General features: G+C 36.0%; 1 protein-coding gene and 1 long non-coding RNA gene across 2 annotated transcripts in view; one reads left to right on the plus strand and one right to left on the minus strand.

Annotated features, from left to right (window-relative positions):
- The window catches only part of LRRD1 (leucine rich repeats and death domain containing 1), a 25,446-nt gene extending 21,644 nt beyond the window's left edge, over window positions 1-3,802 (plus strand). Inside the window, exons 3-5 of the mRNA XM_008686223.2 lie at window positions 574-735; window positions 2,677-2,794; window positions 3,490-3,802. Of these exons, the coding sequence (XP_008684445.1) occupies window positions 574-735; window positions 2,677-2,794; window positions 3,490-3,676 (467 nt within the window). The 3' untranslated portion in view covers window positions 3,677-3,802. The remainder of the gene's footprint in view (window positions 1-573; window positions 736-2,676; window positions 2,795-3,489) is intronic.
- The window catches only part of LOC121105848, a 26,985-nt gene extending 8,518 nt beyond the window's left edge, over window positions 1-18,467 (minus strand). Inside the window, exons 1-2 of the long non-coding RNA XR_005838604.1 lie at window positions 18,218-18,467; window positions 12,622-12,734 (exon numbers count right to left, since the gene is read on the minus strand). This is a non-coding gene — a long non-coding RNA (uncharacterized LOC121105848). The remainder of the gene's footprint in view (window positions 1-12,621; window positions 12,735-18,217) is intronic.
- Between the last annotated feature and the right edge of the window lie 69 nt (window positions 18,468-18,536).

An 18,536-nucleotide genomic window follows, 5' to 3' on the forward strand; every position in this document is an offset into this window, starting at 1 on the left:
TGAGCAACTGTCTCAGACCAGAGGAGACAAAGAAGACATAACTGTATGCAATATATTATCCTGGAATGGATTCTAGAATAGAAAAAGACACTGATAGAAAAAAATTAATGAAATCCAAAATTGTCTGAAATTTAATAGTAATGTGCCAATGTTTCCTAGTTTTGACAAATGTAATACAATAATGTGAGATGATAACATTAGGTGAAACTAAAAGTGGACAAGGAATCTACAGGAATTCTCTACAATTTCTGCAACTTGATGTAAATCTGAAATTATTCTAAATAATAAGTTTATTTAAAAAATTACCATCACACCTACTCTGTAAAGTCCTTTCCTGACTATAAGAGGACAGTTCCTGCCTCATTTTGCCATCCTCTGAGAGAAAAGAACCACAGCTCTGTTTCTATACTTCTTTTCACACCCAGCAAGGAAACAATGATAAGAATTTATATTTCATATATCTGGTACGTTGCCAGTGAGACACAGTAAATGCCCCATAAGTAATTGTTATTTATCTTCAGATTTTTCTTTATAAAGAAAGGTATAATTCAACTATAACTTCTTTTCTACTAGGAAACAATCTAACAGTTCTGCCTAACGGTATCCACAACCTTTTTTCACTGAAGGAGATAAATTTTGATGATAACCCTTTGCTGAGACCTCCAATGGAAATCTGTAAAGGAAAACAACTCTATACTATTGCACACTATCTACAGAGAGCAGATCAAAGAGATGGTAGGTGATGAGTGAGTGACCTACTAGCTTATAAGTCATTTTCTAGTATCATCTATAAATTAAAAGACAGTATGCTTTCATTAGAGGTTTTCAATCTGGCAGACGCATTAAAATATTTACCATTTTCCCTTTTCTGAAGGTTAGTTGTTTATTTTGATAATTCAGATTATTTAATCTGGGTCTACACAAACTAAACCATTGAACAGGCAAACCCAAGTGGAGGGCGAGTTGCTATCTAGTTATTGGCCTCAATGTTCTTCCACAGGTCTTCCATCATGGCTGGGCCCAGACTTAGATATTCCACACAAAAATTTCTTCATGGGTTCTGATTTGTATCACCACATGTAGTTGTTCTAAAACTCTCATCTGGCCTTGAAAAAAGTACTTAGATCTTGTCCACTGAAGCCATTCAGCTTTTGGCCCACTATGATCACCTGTCAGCAGTTGTGGGTAGTCTTCATTCTTTGTCCTTAAGCATTCCTTTGGTTGTCCCTGATTATTTCAGAGAGCAGGTCCATTTTCTTTAAATATCCTTCCACTGGACCAGATGGAGACTGGTTTCTCCAAGACTCTGGCATAGAAATTTCGCTGTCCAATTTTTTCCTTGGGGCTAAATTCCCAACAACTAAGCTTTTTCCTGGGACTCTGACTTTGCTTCTCACTGTCAATCCTTAGAATGGATCGAGAGTTTGGTCCTCCAATTCAATGAGTACTTAAGAGGTATTAAATCAATTTAATAAGTATGGATCCAGATTTGGAGAAATATACAAAACCATCCCTCCACATCATTCTATTATGTTCCCTGTCTGGAGCTTATGTGAACATAATTTCATAATCTAGTGAGACTGTCACTAAAAATGTGCAGTCCTCTTTAAGCCACAATATACATCCATATGCATGGTTACCAGTTAGAAGTTTTTCTAAGACTTGGGCCTCATTGATAAAAGGAACCTAAGAGATAAAATTAAAAGTCACAGTAGCTGTTTTTTCTAACTTGATATGCAAGTTGGTTCTGCTTGGTATTATCATTAAAAAGGAAATATTTTATGATAACTACTTCTATAAAATAAAGTTTTCAGAAGTTTCCAAGAATACATAAAGTTTTCCTATTAGGTAACAGGAAGAGACTTTAGAGAAGTGGCAACAGATCAAAGTCGGCAAAAATGAGAGCACCCTAGTCATTTATATCCTCTCTTTACAGCCAAGGGGCCTTCATATTGCAGGCACGCAGAGAGAGTGGAGAGGAAGTTATCATGGGAAATATATTTACTCTCCAATTAACAAAGAACATGGGATTCTTTCCTTAAAATTTTGCTGAGGATACTGGACTTCCATTTATATCATTAGCATACAGTCTAGTCTGAGGGACTGAGATGATTACAGAGGGGTGGGAGATTGCTCGTTCTTAAAAATTCCCAAAGTACCTTAATCAATAACAAAAAATAGATCTAGTCCAAGTTAGCTAGAAGCTTTAAAAAAAATAAAAAACCTAAAAACTCTCTACTTATCTCTAAGCCAGCATTCATTAAAGTGATTTGAATAAAATATACATATATACACTATATTTATAGTAGACGGTAACTTGGGTTTTTTAAGATGGTACATAAAGAAGCCCATTAAAAAGCTAGAATCAAATGACGGTGTTAAATTCATTTCAAATCCCCAAAGAACTAAGGAAAGGTTTTGAAAATCACTTTGAAGTTGCTTATAATGTACTTTTAAATAGCCATTACATGTTGATGAGTCAGATTTTGGAAGAAATAGAACAAATGGTTCAAATTTCAGTTTGTATATTAGGTCTGCATCTTACTTTTCAATTTTACTTGACATAGACATTTGATAGGAGCACACAAGTAAGGGACCCAGATATAATAAAATAATGCAATATAGAGTATGTTTTTCAAAAGAAAAGGCTTAATTTTTTTTTATGTTCAAATGTAGAGAAAATCCTAGAGAAGATCTTCAACATAGTTGCCAATAACATCACTGAAACAAATTTTAAATTTTTGTGTCAAAAATTAAACCTGGTCATCTTAGAAACAGATATGTCTGCAAAGAGGTATGTGTGAAGAACAACATGCAGTATAAGCTTATTCTCATGTTCTGATTTATATCATTTTGATATTGTAAGATTTTGAAACATCATATTAACATGAATTTTAATTTGCTGTAAAGGACTCTGATGTTACTTTATTATATATTATATATATATAATATATAATATAAAATCTGATGTTAGTTTACTGTAATACAATAATATGTATTACATATTACCATGTGGGTAATGTAGTTAAGAGTAAGGGCTCTCACGGCAGACTGCCTGGTTTTAAATTACAACTAGTTTTGTGACCTTGGGTAAGTCCCTTAACTTCTGGGTACTTCAGTTTCTCCACTGGTAAAATGGGTATACCTACCTAAGAGAGTTGTCATGAGATGGAGTTATATGTAGTACTACAGCTGTAATACACTGCCTTAGAATAAATAAACCACAATTATTGTTTTGAGATCCTGAGTGAATCTTTCTTAAAACTGAATGTTAATTGAATTGATTTTCTACAAGGAAACAAGGGTTGGCATGGAGCTAACATTTACTATTTGCCAAGCTCTGTGCTAATTTTATATGAACTATCTTCACCTATAATTTAATCCTCACTTCACCTGGTAAATTGATTTGAAAACCTAGGTATATAATATTTAAGTAAGTTGAATGTTCTTAATTGGTAATTAAAATAATATTATCTTTAAAATTTTCAGCACTGTTTCATTAAGTGAGAGAGTCCGCCAAGCACTTGATAGGTGGAAAACAGAAAGTAACGACTTGTCACTAACTACTACTGCTTTAAGAGACCAACTAACTCGGGCACTAACTATGATAGGAGCATATGAAATTATGGACAAAATAACAGCTTTAAAACTTTCTACATGTGCAATTAAATTTTGAACAGTGTACCCATAATAAAAACTGAAAACTTCTGATGTACTTGTATAATTGAAACTGGATACCAGAGAATAGCATATCATGTGTCTTTTCATGCATTCCTAACAGATAATGACAATTTATGGTGACCATTTTAATGTTATCATAATAAAATATCAGAGACACTGTTTTGTATACTTGTTCTGTTGCCTTGGAATTATTATAATAATTTTTGAAAAGTAATGATTCCATTTAAAAATTCTTTGTAATACAATGCCTTTATTCAACCCTAGATTTATAGGTAATAAGGTCATTAGTAACTTGCATTGGAGTTACAAAGCAGAGCAATTTCGTTTTAGATGCTAGCTTAAAAACTGAAATGAATGTGCTATCCCTATTGTTTCTCCATTAGGAATGGGACAGCTCTGTTAAGCATAAAGCAGAGCCAAGGTCAGTAATCCTCTACAGATCTCCCTCAACTTTTAATGGGGTTACATCTCAATAAACCCACTGTAAGTTGAAAATAACAAAAGACGAAAAAACAGTTAATATATACCACATCTTCTTTATCCATTCATCTATTGGTAGACACTTGGGCTGGTTCCATAATTTGGCTATTGTAAATAATACTGCCCTAAACATAGGGGTGCGTGTATCCCTTTGAATTAATGTTTTGTATCTTGGGGGTAATAAATACCCAGTAGTGTGATTAGTGGATCATGTGGTAGTTCCATTTTTAACTTTTTGAGGAACCTCCATACTGTTTTCCACAGTGGTTACACCAGTTTACATTCCCACCAACTGTGCATGTGGGTTCCTAGAGACCAAGCAAACACTGTTTTGTCAAAACTCTTTCCATTGCAAAGGATAGAAACTTTATCTAGTTAAGCTAAAAAAACAAAAACAAAAACAAAAACAAAAAAACCCCTGCTCATGTAACTGAAGCCAGAGAAGACCCAGGTGAAACTAGCTTCGTGTTAACTGTGAGGAAGAAAACACTGCATTGTGTTTGGTTTCTGGGGGCAAAAACTGTTTAAAATCATTCTATTAAAATTCTACTGTAGGGGTGCCTGGGTGGCTCAGTCGGTAAAGCGTCTGTCTTTGGCTCAGGTCATGATTCCAGGGTCCCACATCAGGCTCCCTGCTNNNGCAGGAAGTCTGCTTTTCCCTCTCCCAGCTCGTTCTCTCTCTCTCTCAAATAAATACATAAATATCTTTAAAAAAATAAAATTCTACTGTAGTAGGAAGAGAAGAGAATAGTTAAAACTGTAGTTTCTAGAATCAGTGAATACAATGCATCTTTTAAAAAAGCTTAGAAGGCTTACTGTTGAATAATTTATACAAACAGATACAATTCAAAGCCTTACCTAATTTTCACAGTTATTGTGTGACTTTTCTGATTTTAGCTAAACAATTTTCCACAAACATTTGAAGCAATGAAATCAATTAAAGGTTTTATTTGTGTAACAGAAAAGTAAACTATTTGCACTAAGAAAATTTTTATCTTGTGAAAAGTAGGTTGTCAAAACAAAAATGCATTTCTTTGGCTTTCTACCCAGCTAACAAATTTTACTGACAAGAAGTTAATTTCCATTTTTAAAAAGGAAGTCACTATATTTTTTTCCCTAAAGAATGAGGGCTTTCTGCTTTTATTTCACAACTACATTCAGAAACTGAGCAGAATCAGGATGCTTTGCTTTTCTCCTGTCTCAGATTCTATGCTTTAGCCTCATTTTCCCAGGCTCTTCTCTGTGACATAAGATGCCTGTTGGTAGCTCATTAACAAAAGAGTTGATTTATTTCTTTGTATCTAGTATTCTAGAAAAGGAGTCCAATTAGCTTGGTTTGTACTGATATATCTTAGCGGATTATAACCAGAACAGGTGAGTATCTTCTTTTATCCCTAACCTTATTTTCACAATGCTGATGATAAAGAAAGACAAATTTAAATACCAGCAAAAGGAAATTGTTCATCCTAAAGCCTAGAACATAGCATGATTCATCCAGTCACCCCAGGCCAAGTTAGGGCATATGTGGTAACTGCTACCACTACCTCTACAACAAACCCCATTTTCTTTTCCTTCTTGGCATCCTATCAGATTACATTTCCAAGCTTCCCTCGTGATTATATGGGGCTCTTGTGACTGACTTCTCTGAATGAAATGTAGGCAGAAATGCTGTAAGCTGCTTTCAGACCTAGCTCCTAAATAGACATTCCATTCCCTGTCTGGCTGGAGATCCTCAGCATGGTAGAACCACAAAACTAGGAAGTCTTACTCCCTGAGTCTCAACTCAGAAGATAGCCCTTCAACTAGGCATAGCTATTTTGTACTGCTGAATAGGTGAGAAATAGGACAGATGGCATAGGGTAGATGCAGGACTGTCCTAATGCCAAAGTTGTGGAAGAGAAACAGAAATTTGAAAGGGTTCTATGATTCAATAAATACCCTTCCCTTCACTTATATTAGCATTCCTCCTTATTGGTAGAATTAAAGGAAGAATTAGAAAAACTGAGAGAAGGCTGAATTTTTCATACAAGTCACCAAAAGAAAAGTGTTTAGTATATGGAGGATACTTAATCAATAGCAGCTATTAATAGAGTTCCATTTAACTTTTAAACATTTTAAGCCCTGTTAATCTTTATGCCCCGTGAGGAAATTGTGGCTGAATTTTCCACAGTTTACCTTGGATTATTATCATGTGTATGATTAAGAAAATCATAAGGAAAATACATTTTCAGTACTGTATTGTATTTATAAAAAAAAATCCACATATAAGTGAACCCATGCAATTCAAACCCATGTTATTCAAAGGTTAACTGTAGTGTAAAAATGTTGGGTGGCTGGCATTTACGTTGCTTCCATACTTGACTTTCTTGACATTGCCGCATTAAACATTTTTTTTCAAAAATTTTATCGCGCTAAAATACACATAGCAAAATTTGCTATCTCAACCATTTTTAAGTATACGGTGAAGAGTGTTAAATACATTAAACAATGTTGTATGAGCATCACTATCATCTCCATGACTTTCATCTTATAAAACTGAAAATCTATACTCATTAAATAATAACTCCCCATTCTCCCTTCTTCCTAGACCCTGACAGCCACCATTCTTTCTGTCTCTATGATTCTGATTACACTAAGTACTTCCTATAAGTGGAATTACAAAGTACTTATGTTTTTGTTACTGGCTTATTCATTTACAGTTAAAATAATCACTGATGGGAGATTTAACTTCTACCATTTTTGCTATTTGTTTTCTACATGCTATGGAGCATTTTTGAACCTCATTTCCTGCCTACAGTCTTCTTTTGTGTTTACCTGATTTTTTTTTTTTTTTTTTTTTGCAGTGAAATGTTTAAGTTCCCTTCTTACTTTCGTGTTCCATAACTATTTTTTCTTTATGGTTACTATGGGGATTACATTTAACATGCTAAAGTTGTAACACTCTAATTTGCATTTATACCAGCTTAACTTCAATAGCATGCAAAAACTCTGCTCCTTTAGAGCTCTGTCCCTGCCCCTTTTGGTTGTTATGTCACAAAATTACATATTTACACAATATGTGCCCCAAAACATAAACTAATAATTCTTTTAAAGCATTAATTTCTTAAACATGTAGGAAACATAATGTAGAGTTACAAACCAAAGTTACAATAATACTAGCTTTTAGACTAATTTTTTAAAAATGTATTAATCTCTTTGCATTAATTCCTTTGCATTCCTATAACACTAATAATGAACCAGTAGAAAGAGAAATTAAGAAAAAAGCCCCCCCCCGCCAAAGAAAACAAATCCCATTTACAATGGCACCAAAAATAATAAAATACCTAGGAATAAAATTAACCAAGGAGGTGAAAAGACCAACTATAAAACACTGATGAAAGAAATTGAAGACCACATAAACAAATGGAAAGATACTCCACGATCATGGATTGGAAGACCCAATATTGTTAAAATGTCCATACTACCCAAAGCAATCTACAGATTTAATGCAATCCCTACAACATCATTTTTCACAGAATACCAACATCATTTTTCACAGAACTAGAACAATCCTAAGATTTGTATAGAACCACAAAAGACCCTGAATAGCCAAAACAATCCTAAAAAAGAAAAACAAAACTGGAGGTGTCACAATTCCAGATTTCAAGATATACTACGAAGCTGTAGTAATCAAAATGGTATGGTAGTGGCACAAAAACAGACCCATAGATTATCAGAACAGAACAGAGAGCCCAGAAATAAACCCATAATTATATAGTCAATTAACTTTTGAAAAAGGAGGCAATATCTAATGGGAAAAAGACAGTCTCTTCAACAAATGGTTTTGGGAAATTGGACAGCTAGAGGCCAAAGAATGAAACTGGACTGCTTTCTTACACCATGCACAAAAATAAACTCAAAATGGCTTAAAGACCTAAATGTGAGACTTGAAACGATAAAAATCCGAGAACATAGGCAGTAACTTCTCTGATATTGGCCATAGCAACATTTTTCTAGATATGTCTCCTGAGGCAATGGAAACAAAAGCAAAAAGAAACTAATGTGACTACATCAAAATAAAAAGTTTCTGCACAGTGAAGGACATAATCAACAAAACTAAAATAGAACTTACTGAATGGGAGAAGATAATTGCAAATGACATATTCAATAAAAGTTTAGTATTCAAAATCTATAAAGAACTTATACAACTCTACAGCAAAACAAATAAACAATCCAATTAAAAAATGAGCAGAAGACACAAACACACATTTCTCCAAAGAAGACATACAGATGGCCAATAGACTGATGAAATGATACTCAACATCACTGATCATCAGGGAAATGCAAATGAAAACCACGAGATATCACTTTACACCTGACAGGATGGCTAAAATCAAAAACACAAGAAACAACAAATGTTGGTAAGGATATGGAGAAAAAGGAACCCTCACGCACTTTTGGTGGGAATGCAAACTGGTAGTCACTGTGAAAAACAGAATTCCTCAAAAAATTGAAAATAGAATTACCATATGATCCAGTAACTCAGTCTAGTAATTGCACTACTGGGTATTTACCCAAAAAATACAAAAACACTAATTTGAAAGGATATATGTATCCCTATGTTTATGGCATTATACACAATAGCCAAATTATGGAAGCAGCACAAGTGTCCATCAATAGATGAACAGATGAAGTAGTAGTATATATGCATGTGTGTATCTCTATCTATCTATCTATCTATCTATCATCTGTCTATCTATGTATCTATCTATCTATCATGGATTATTACTCAGCAATAAAAAAGAATGGCATCTTGCCATTTGAAACAACAAGGACGGATCTAGAGGGTATAATGCTCAGTGAAATAAGTCTGTCAGAGAAAGACAAATACCATATGATTTCTCTCATATGTGTAATTTAAAAAACAAAACAAATGAAGAGGAAAAAAGGGACAAACCAAAAAACAGACTCTTAACTACAAAAAACAAACTGATGGTTACCAGGAGGGAGGTGGGTGGGGGAAATGGGTGAAATAGGTGAAGGGGATTAACAGTATACTTATCTTGATGAGCACTGAATAATATATAGAACTGTTGAATCACTATGTTGTACTTAACTAATATTTCTATGTTAACTATAATGGAATTAAAGTAAAAATAAAATAAATAAAGTAACCCATGTATTTACCATTCCCCATCCCAATGCCCTGACAGGCAGTTGTGCACATGTTCCTGGAGCAGCCTGCACAAAACCTGCAGGAGCCAGGGGGCAGTAAAACGACCTTGTCCTCCAAATATCAGATATGAGTTCTTCTTGCTGATCGCTCCTTTTTTTTTTTTTTTTCTTTTTTTAAGAGAGAGAGCAGGGGAGGGGCAGAGGGAGAGGGAGAGAGATAATCTTTAGCAGGATCATGGAGCCTGACATGGGACTCTATCTCATGACCCTGAGATCACAACCCACATTGAAACCAAGAGTCAGAGGCTTAACCAACTGAGCCACCCAGGTGCCCCTGATTGCTGCTTCTAAACAGAGAGGTACAGACAAAAGATGGGTAGACATTGTTGCACCTCCCCCAATTATTGCAAGCCCCACCCCCTCTGGCTGAAGTGACTTCCCTGGGATTTAAAGGCCTGATACACTTTCCTCCTCCCTTCATTTTCCCCTTTTTCCTCTTTTGGGAGCCAGACATTAAAAAACTAGGACATTCAAAAACAACTGCATATACGAGGAAAATTAGAAAGTGAGCATATATGCTCAGGGAAAGGCTCAGAAAAGACATTAAGTTTAAACCTCAGGCTGATCCTCAGCACAGTCTATAACAATCAAAACAAAAACAGCAGACCAAATTATTAGATCCAAATATTCTCTATGAGGCCAGTATTATCTTGAAAACAAAACCAAACAAAGACATCCCAAGAAAGGGGCAAAGCAATATCCTTACGAATACAGATCCGAAGATCCTCATCAAAATACAAGTAAAGCAAAATACAGCAACTTACAAACAGAATTATATACCATGACCAGGTGGGATTTATTCTAAGAATGCAAGGTTGGTTCAACAAATGAAAATCAATGTAATATGACATATTAATAAGGACGAAAACCGCATGATCTTCTCAGCAGACACAGAAAAGGCGTTTGAAAAAGATTCAATACTCTTGCAAGATAAAAACACTCAGCAAACTAAAACTAGAAGGGAACTAACTCAATCTGATAAAGGATATCTACAAAAAAACTCACAGCTAGCATCATACTTAGTGGTGAAACACTGAATGCTTTCCTCTTAGTTTCAGGAACAAGATAAGGATGTCTGTTCTTACCACTTCTACTCAACACTGTGCTGGACTTTCAAGCCATGGCAATTAGGCAAGAAAGAGAATAAAAGAAATCATTTTGGAAAGGAAAAAATAAAACTATATTTGCAGATGACATAATCTTGTATATAGAAAATCTTGATGAACTATTAAAAACTATTAGAACTAGTAAATGAGTTCAGCAAGCTAGGAGGATATAAGATCAATTTACAAAAATTAACTGTATTTCTACACAGTTACAGTGAACAATCTGAAAATGCAATTAAGAAAATTATCCCATGTTATACGCAACTAATGAATCATCGAGCTTTACATCGGAAACCGGGGATGTACTGTATGGTGACTAACATAATATAATAAAAAATCATTAAAAAAAAATAAAAAAAAAAAGAAGAAAAAGAAAAAGCAAAAGCAGGACCAAAAAAAAAAAAAAAAAGAAAGAAAATTATCCCATGTATAACACCATGCATAACATCAAAAAAATAAAACACTTATAAATACATTTAACAAAAGAAGTGGAAGGCTTGAAAACAGAACACTTTTCATCAAAGAAATTAAAGGAGACCTGAATAAACGAAAAGGCATCTATATTCATGGATTGTAAGACTTAATGTTGTTAAGATGGCAATACTCCCCACACTGATTGATAGATTCAATGTAATCTCTATCAAAATACAGCTTGCTTTTTGTAGAAATTGATAAGCTAATCCTAAAATTCATATAAAAATGAGGGACCCAGAAAAGTCAAAACAATCCTGAAAATTAATAACCAAGTTGGAAAACTCATACTTCCGAATTTCAAACTTACTACAAAGGTACAAGATTTAAGAAAAAATTCGTATGTTGAGGCCTTTAACCTTAAGGTGACTGTATTTGGAGAGAGGGCCTGTAAGGAGCTGATAAAGGTTAAATAAGGTCCTAAGGGAGGGACCTTAATCCAACAGTGCTGGCGCCCTTGTAAGAAAAGGAAGAGACACATGAGTTCTCTCCACCACGTGAGGACACAGTGAGAAGGCAATCTATAAGCCAGAGAGAGAGCTCTTGTCAGAAACTCAATCAGCTAACACCTTGATCTGGGAATTCTAGCCAGAACTGTGAGAATATTAAATTTGTTGTTTAAGCCAAAAAAAAAACCCCTCATATTTTGAATTATGTGCTTTAGAAAATAACCATCCCTTCTGTAATATTTGTGTGTTTCTTAAGATGATGCCAGAACTGATGTGATGCATTCTGGTAATGTAGTCCTGGGGAGGTGAATTGAAATCTGGTATGATATTCCTATGGGTAAGAAGGGGCTCTTCTTTAAACTAGGGAAGAAACTGAAAAATTTATTGTCAAATCACATAGAGAGGAAATTACAAGTCCATGATCTGTATCTGAAGTCCTCAGAATATGTTTGCCATCAGAATTTTTTCACGTCTTAAAAATGAAAGACATGCAGATTCTGTATGTTTTTAACACTCTCAGCAGAACTTAGGGTATGGCCCCATTATCAAACAATATTCCTGTGGTGAAACATATGAGTACCCACACTACATAGGATAAATAAAGATTATAAATGTCCTGTAATCAATTTAGGTCATGTTTTGATGCCATATGACTTTGTACCAAACTTCCAAATAAAAACTGTTTCAAGAGCTTTTTAGTTTTCCTCTCTGTGGTTAAAGGGTTATGGATCTGTGGGACTGAAAAGGCTGATTTGGAATGGAAGATGTCAACTCTTGTCTCTTACTGGACTTTTTTCTCTTGGTTCTAACTTGCAAAGAAGACAGATTATTAGTTTGTTTCCTGGCTGAGAGGTAGGGCACAGAGAAGGACAGGGTGGAGTCTGTGATGCTCCAATCTCAAATCAGGCCTAGTTTTCTGTTAGTCTCACATTTCATTTCCTTTTGTTAACCTATAGGTCTCTAGTGATTTCATAGTCTCATCTCCTAAGAAAGATTTTCCTCTGTCTAGGCACACTGTGACAAAACATGAAAGCCCACTAATTCTAAAATTTTATTATATATTAATAATTAATAAGAAGGTGAATCTTAGAACAAGATTTGAGATAAGAAGATGAACTGTATTTTCCTTCCTTGTGCTTCTTCTTCCATTTCCACCCTGGAAAATTTTGGTTTGACCACATTAAACTGGGCAATGGTCCTTTTACATTACCATCACTTACCTTCACAATAAACTTTAATTCCATGAGCACTAACTGCAAAATCAGTGATCAAGTGTAGTGAGAACACAGAGTTGGTACTTGTTACTGATGGCAGTAGATGGAATCCTGTTAATCTAAAAACATACATAAAATTAATTGTTAGAGTCATATTTTACCTAACAGAGCTGAAAGAGCATTAAAAGTTATTTTATCAAGTCCCCAAGCGTTGTATAAATAAGTACATAAATACACAGACACATATATGAATATATGACATGTTAATTAGAAGTCACTCATTAAAAGAAATTGCTGTAAGTTAATATAAATATACATTTATTTATGAATGTGTGTGTATATTACTGAGAAGAAAAAGACTATGGCACTTGAATAAGGATAGACATATAGATCAATGGAATGGAACTGAGAGTCCAGAATTAAACCCTAACATATCCAGTCAATTGATTTTTGACAAGGGTGTTCAGATAAATCAATGCAAAAGGACAGTCTTTTCAATAAATGGTGCTGGGACAACTGAATATCCACATGCAAAAGAATGAATTCAAAGCCTTATTTCATATTGTATACAAAAATTAACTCAAAATTCACCAAACTCCTACATATGAAGTAAAACTATAAAAATCACAGAAGAGAACATAAGCATAAATCTTCATTACCTTGGGTTAGGCAATGGTTACTACATATGACATAAAAGCGTAAGCAACAAAGAGAAAATAGAGATAATTTTCTCTGACCTATTATTGTAAAGATATAATTTCAAAGTTAGTGCCAGATTTTTGGTGTCACTGAAAAGTATCCTTCAGGAATAGATAATCCTATTATTTCAAATGCTCTAGTTGGCAAGGTCTGGCACCCTGAGGATGCACAATAGGAAAACCTTCTCTCTCCATAATCACATACAGTACCATCTCTATTAAGAGCAACGGAATCTATGTGAATTTAGCTGCACTTAGGAAAAGGTTTCTCTTCCTTTGTTTGTCCTTGCATTGTCCCAGAACTGAAAAATATTTGTTCTTGGTGTGTGTATTTGGTCCAATAAGTTACCAGAAAACCACAGGAGAAACAAAGATGTACATTTCATTTCACACTGGTGTAGAAACTTGAGGGGCCTTAACTTGATGTGTCAAATGAGACAGTTTTGCTTAATTGCCTCTTACTGAAAAACTCAGGTTTAGGGAAATGTTTTGTGTAATTGTGTCCTTGGACTGCCCTTTTGGGCAGGGGTGGGTTGGGGTTTGGGTGTGGGTGAGCTGTGGATCCTAGGGTGAAATAAATTTCTGTGGGTAGGGATTAGAATTCTCTGAAATGGAGATTTTTTTACATTAGGGATTAAAGAAAACCCCTTAATGGGTGCCTGGAGTGGCCCAGTCAGTTAAGCGACCAAGTCTTGATTTGGCTTAGGTCATGATCGTAAGAGTCCTGAGATCGAGTCCTGTGTAAGGTCTGTGCTAGGCCTGGAGTCTGCTTGAAATTCTTTCTCCCTCTCCCTCTGCTCTCACTCTCTTTCTCTCTCTAAAATACATAAATAAATCTTTTAAAAGAATAAAGAAAACCCCTTTAGTGAGGAGCAGCTTAGAAGTAAATTTTCAACAGGAAAACCAGATACTGTTTTGTGTCTACAAAGTGAACTAACTCCCAGTCCCCATGATATGCTTAATGTTCTGTTCTTTTACTTTTAAAACAGTCAAGTTTGGTGTACAGTTTTAGTTCTCTTAGGTTCTAAAACTTTACTTTGTTATCTACAATCCTTCAGTAAAGTTGTAAAGGTAAGGTCATATGTCCAAAGTGCAGTTTTGGGGATTTTAAGGGAATCACCCTTCCTGTCAAAGAGCAGCATTTTATTGAAGAATTATGGGAAAGTGAGCAGAGGCTCAAGGCCAAGCTGAGAGGGAGAAGAGCTCTCTGGTGAAATGGCTGAACTGGTCCTGTACTTAACATAATCCTCCTTTCCCTCCTAAATATATCTGAGGAAGATTACAGAAAGAAAAACATGAAAAAAATTTTTTTCTGGGGCGCCTGGGTGGTTCCACTGGTTAAGCGTCTGCCTTTGGCTCAGGTCCTGATCCAAGGGTCCTGGGATCGAGCCCCACATCTAGGTCCTTGCTCAGCAGGGCCTGCTTCCCCCTCTGCCTACTGCTCCCCCTGCTTGTGCTTGCTTCACCCCCTTCCCATGTCAAATAAATAAATAAAATCTTAAAAAAGAAAAAAGAAAAACATTTTCCAACAAAATTATCCTAGCTAATTTTCAGTCAAGCATCTTATTATTTAAACCTTATAAAATATTTAAACAAAAAACTTTGGCTTTGTTCACAAATGCTTGATTATCACCCAGCATTTCAGTTCACAATACGAAATTAAATTTAATTTCAATAACGTTAAGAGTGGTCTGATGAAAAGTATGGGCAGCATAGGAAAAAGATGAATTACCATACTCAACTAAGAAGATAGTAGTAGGTTGAATCCATGGTGAATCAATAATCTCTATTTCCATTTCATGATGTGCTTCTGAAACATCACTTTGGAAAACTCATATTAAAATAAAAAAAAACTATGGCTATATAATAATGGGGACTACCTTGGAGTTTTAATGAATCAAACATCTTGTTTTAAAATTATTTCATAGGAAGGTCATAGATGGTATGGGATGTGGTTCCACAGAGAACAAAAATTGAAAGCCTCACAACTCATATTCTAGGTCAGCAGTTTTAAAACTTTTTGTTCTCAGGACTCTTTCACAATCTCATAAATTATTAAGAGCCCTAAAGAACTTTAAAAAAATGCGTGTAAGTATTTACAGTAATACAAATTAAGGTGGAGAAATAAAAATATGAATTAAAAATAACAAGCCCATGTTAAAATAAACAATGCATTTTAACGAACATAGTTATGTTTTCAAATAAAAAAGAATAGTGAGTGGGGCACCTGGGTGGCTCAGTTGGTTATGCCTCCAACTCTTCATTTTGGCTCAGCTTATCATTTCAGGGTGGTAAGATTGAGCCCCCCTATGGGGTTCTGTGCTGGGTGTGGAGCCTGCTTAGGATTCTCTCTCTCTCTCCTTCTGCCCATCCCCACTCCTGCTTGTGCTTGCTCTCTCTCTCAAAAAAATAGTGAGATACATGGTACTATTTCATATTTTTCCAAATCCCCTTAATGCCTGGCTTAATGGAAGATAGTTGGAATTCTCATATGTGCTTCTGTATTCAACCATGTGCATTGTTTGGGTTGAAGTATATAAACTTCACACAGATGTATAGTTGGAAAAGGCAGGAATATTTTAATAACTTTTCCGGATATTTATAGGCAATTTTTTAAAATAAGTGGTAGTATCTTAAACGTTAGTGGCAATGTAGAATCTGGAGGTATATCAATTAACTTTTATATTCTATGAAAATCTTTTGGTCTAACTTGTACTTTGAATGAATGTTTTACCCATGTATGATTTTGTAACATCATGCATCAGTCATTTGAAAATACTGGTTCAGGGGCGCCTGGGTAGCTCAGGGCATGGTCCCGGCGTTATGGGATCGAGCCCTACATCAGGCTCCCCCGCTATGAGCCTGCTTCTACCTCTCCCACTCCCCCTGCTTGTGTTCCCTCTCTCGCTGGCTGTCTCTATCTCTGTCAAATAAATAAATAAAATCTTAAAAAAAAAAAAGAAAATACTGGTTCAATGAATTATGCAAAGATTCTAATGTTGACACATTTTATTATACAAAATCCTTTTGTTACTAAATTTTCCTCTGCAGGAAAGTCTCAAGAATTAGTACGTTGTCAAGTTTACAGTGGTAGATATGTTTTCTAAAATTCTTAATTTTTATTTGAAAGCTTTAAATTTTTTTTCTTTTTTTCTTTTTTGAGAGAGAGGGAGAGAGTGTGAGTGGGGTGGGGCAGAGGGAAGGGGTCAGAAGGAGAGGAAGAAGGAAAATCTTAAGCTGGCATGGAGCCTGACATGTGACTCGATTTGATTACCCTGAGATCATGACCTGAGCCAAAATCAATCAATAAGTGACTGAGCCACTGGAAAGCTTTAATTTTATCATTGACAACAATTAATGCCAATGGTTTTCCTTAAAAGGACATGCTGATTTCATTTTCAAGAAAATGTCAGGGGCGCCTGGGTGGCACAGTTGTTAAGCGTCTGCCTTCGGCTCAGGGTGTGATCCCGGCGTTATGGGATCCAGCCCCACATCAGGCTCCTCCACTATGAGCCTGTTTATTCCTCTCCCACTCCCTCTGCTTGTGCTCCCTCTCTGGCTGGCTGTCTCTCTGTCAAATAAATAAATAAAATCTTAAAAAAAAAAAAAAAAAAGAAAATGTCAAATACCCACATGTGAATGACTAGAGTTTGGCAGTCATTCTTTCAAGCAAAATGTTATTCCATGAAAAAAATCTGCTAGTTAAAAAATACATGCACTCAATGGTTGAACTTTAATAAAATTAACATTCTCAATTTCCGCAAGGACATAGATAATTTTATTTTTCTATTGCAAGTGCATGGCATTGAAGAATAATGACTGCTAGAGTTTGGTGTCATTGCCTTTGATTTTTGTAAGGTCCAAGAAGTTTGTATTTACTATTGATTATACACTATCAGGGCAAATTCAAGCAGTGCAAAAGCAAATAACAGTATTATTATAAAGAGCTTTGACTATGCAGATACTCTGAAAGGCTCTTGGGGATACCCAGAGGGCTATGGACCACAATTTGAGAACTGCTATGGTAGATATTAGGATAAAGGCAGTATATAAAAACAATTAAGACATGATCCCTTTTCTCATCTTCTAATAGAGGAAACCTACAGAGATGATTACAAAGTGCTTTAGAGATACAACATATGGCAACTGTAGGGAGGACAGATTAAGGACAAGAATGGACAAGTACCAGGTAGGGTATTTTTGCAACGCAGACAAGCAACGATGAGATCTGACCTAAGGTAGTGATGAATGGAGAAACGTTCAAGATGGTGGAATTGTAAGATGTGGTGATTAAATATGAGGAATGAAGGAGGAGGGCAATGGGGTGGATAGTGGTGCCCTTCCCACATGGCATTACAGAAAGGGCAGCATGGCAGCCGTGGGCGGGGGGAGGTAAATTCAGTTCGGGATTTACTGACAACGAGATGAGTGTTAAGCGGCTAGGTAGAGATGTTGAACAGGCAATTAGATACTCCTGCTCCTTTCCTGAGGGTGCTGCAGTTTTCTCATTCACTGCTCTATCCCCAGTGCCTACCTAGCACAATACCTAGCTCTTCATAGTGATTGAATAAATACATGAATATGGTCGGGAACTCGTGAGAGTAATATAGAAGGGGAATTAAATTTGGTGGTCATTATATATACACGCTTGTTTGAGACAATAGGAGGAGGGGGTGGCCAAGTGACTGTAGCTTTAGGACTGAACTTCCGCTTTAAAATATTTCTGGAGTAAATACCGCTCTTGGGGAATGTTGCCTCAAATAGGTCGCGACGGCCTATAAATGACAAATTTATTTCGGAAAACCTGTTTCCGTGTAATCCAGACAGCAACCAAGTTTTGTTATCGTTATGCCGTATATTAATACCTGTCAGACCGGTTTTAACTGGGGTGGCATGGGACTGACCTCATCGTCCCACCCTTCCGTGTGTAGACGACGTCCTTCCAATTTCCCCTTTCCCGACCATGCTGTCTCTCCAACACCTCAGGACTGAGACGACTGAGCCCTGAGAGGCTCAGTTGCAGCGGGTCTGCGTGCTCAGACGAGGGGCGGTGCTCAAGCCACCGGGGCGGAACTCAAGCCACCCGCCCGCTGACGCGACATAAGCTGAGATCACCTCACGTCCGACGGGTGCAATCACAGAGCGCGCCACTGACGCCGCAGTCTCCTCGCAAACCTCGCTCTGAGATCCCTCCGCCCGCCCTTTCCCGGCACCGTGTCGTGG

This window comes from Ursus maritimus, unplaced genomic scaffold, assembly GCF_017311325.1.
Source record: "Ursus maritimus isolate PB19 unplaced genomic scaffold, ASM1731132v1 scaffold_3, whole genome shotgun sequence".
Classification (NCBI taxonomy): Eukaryota; Metazoa; Chordata; class Mammalia; order Carnivora; family Ursidae; genus Ursus; species Ursus maritimus.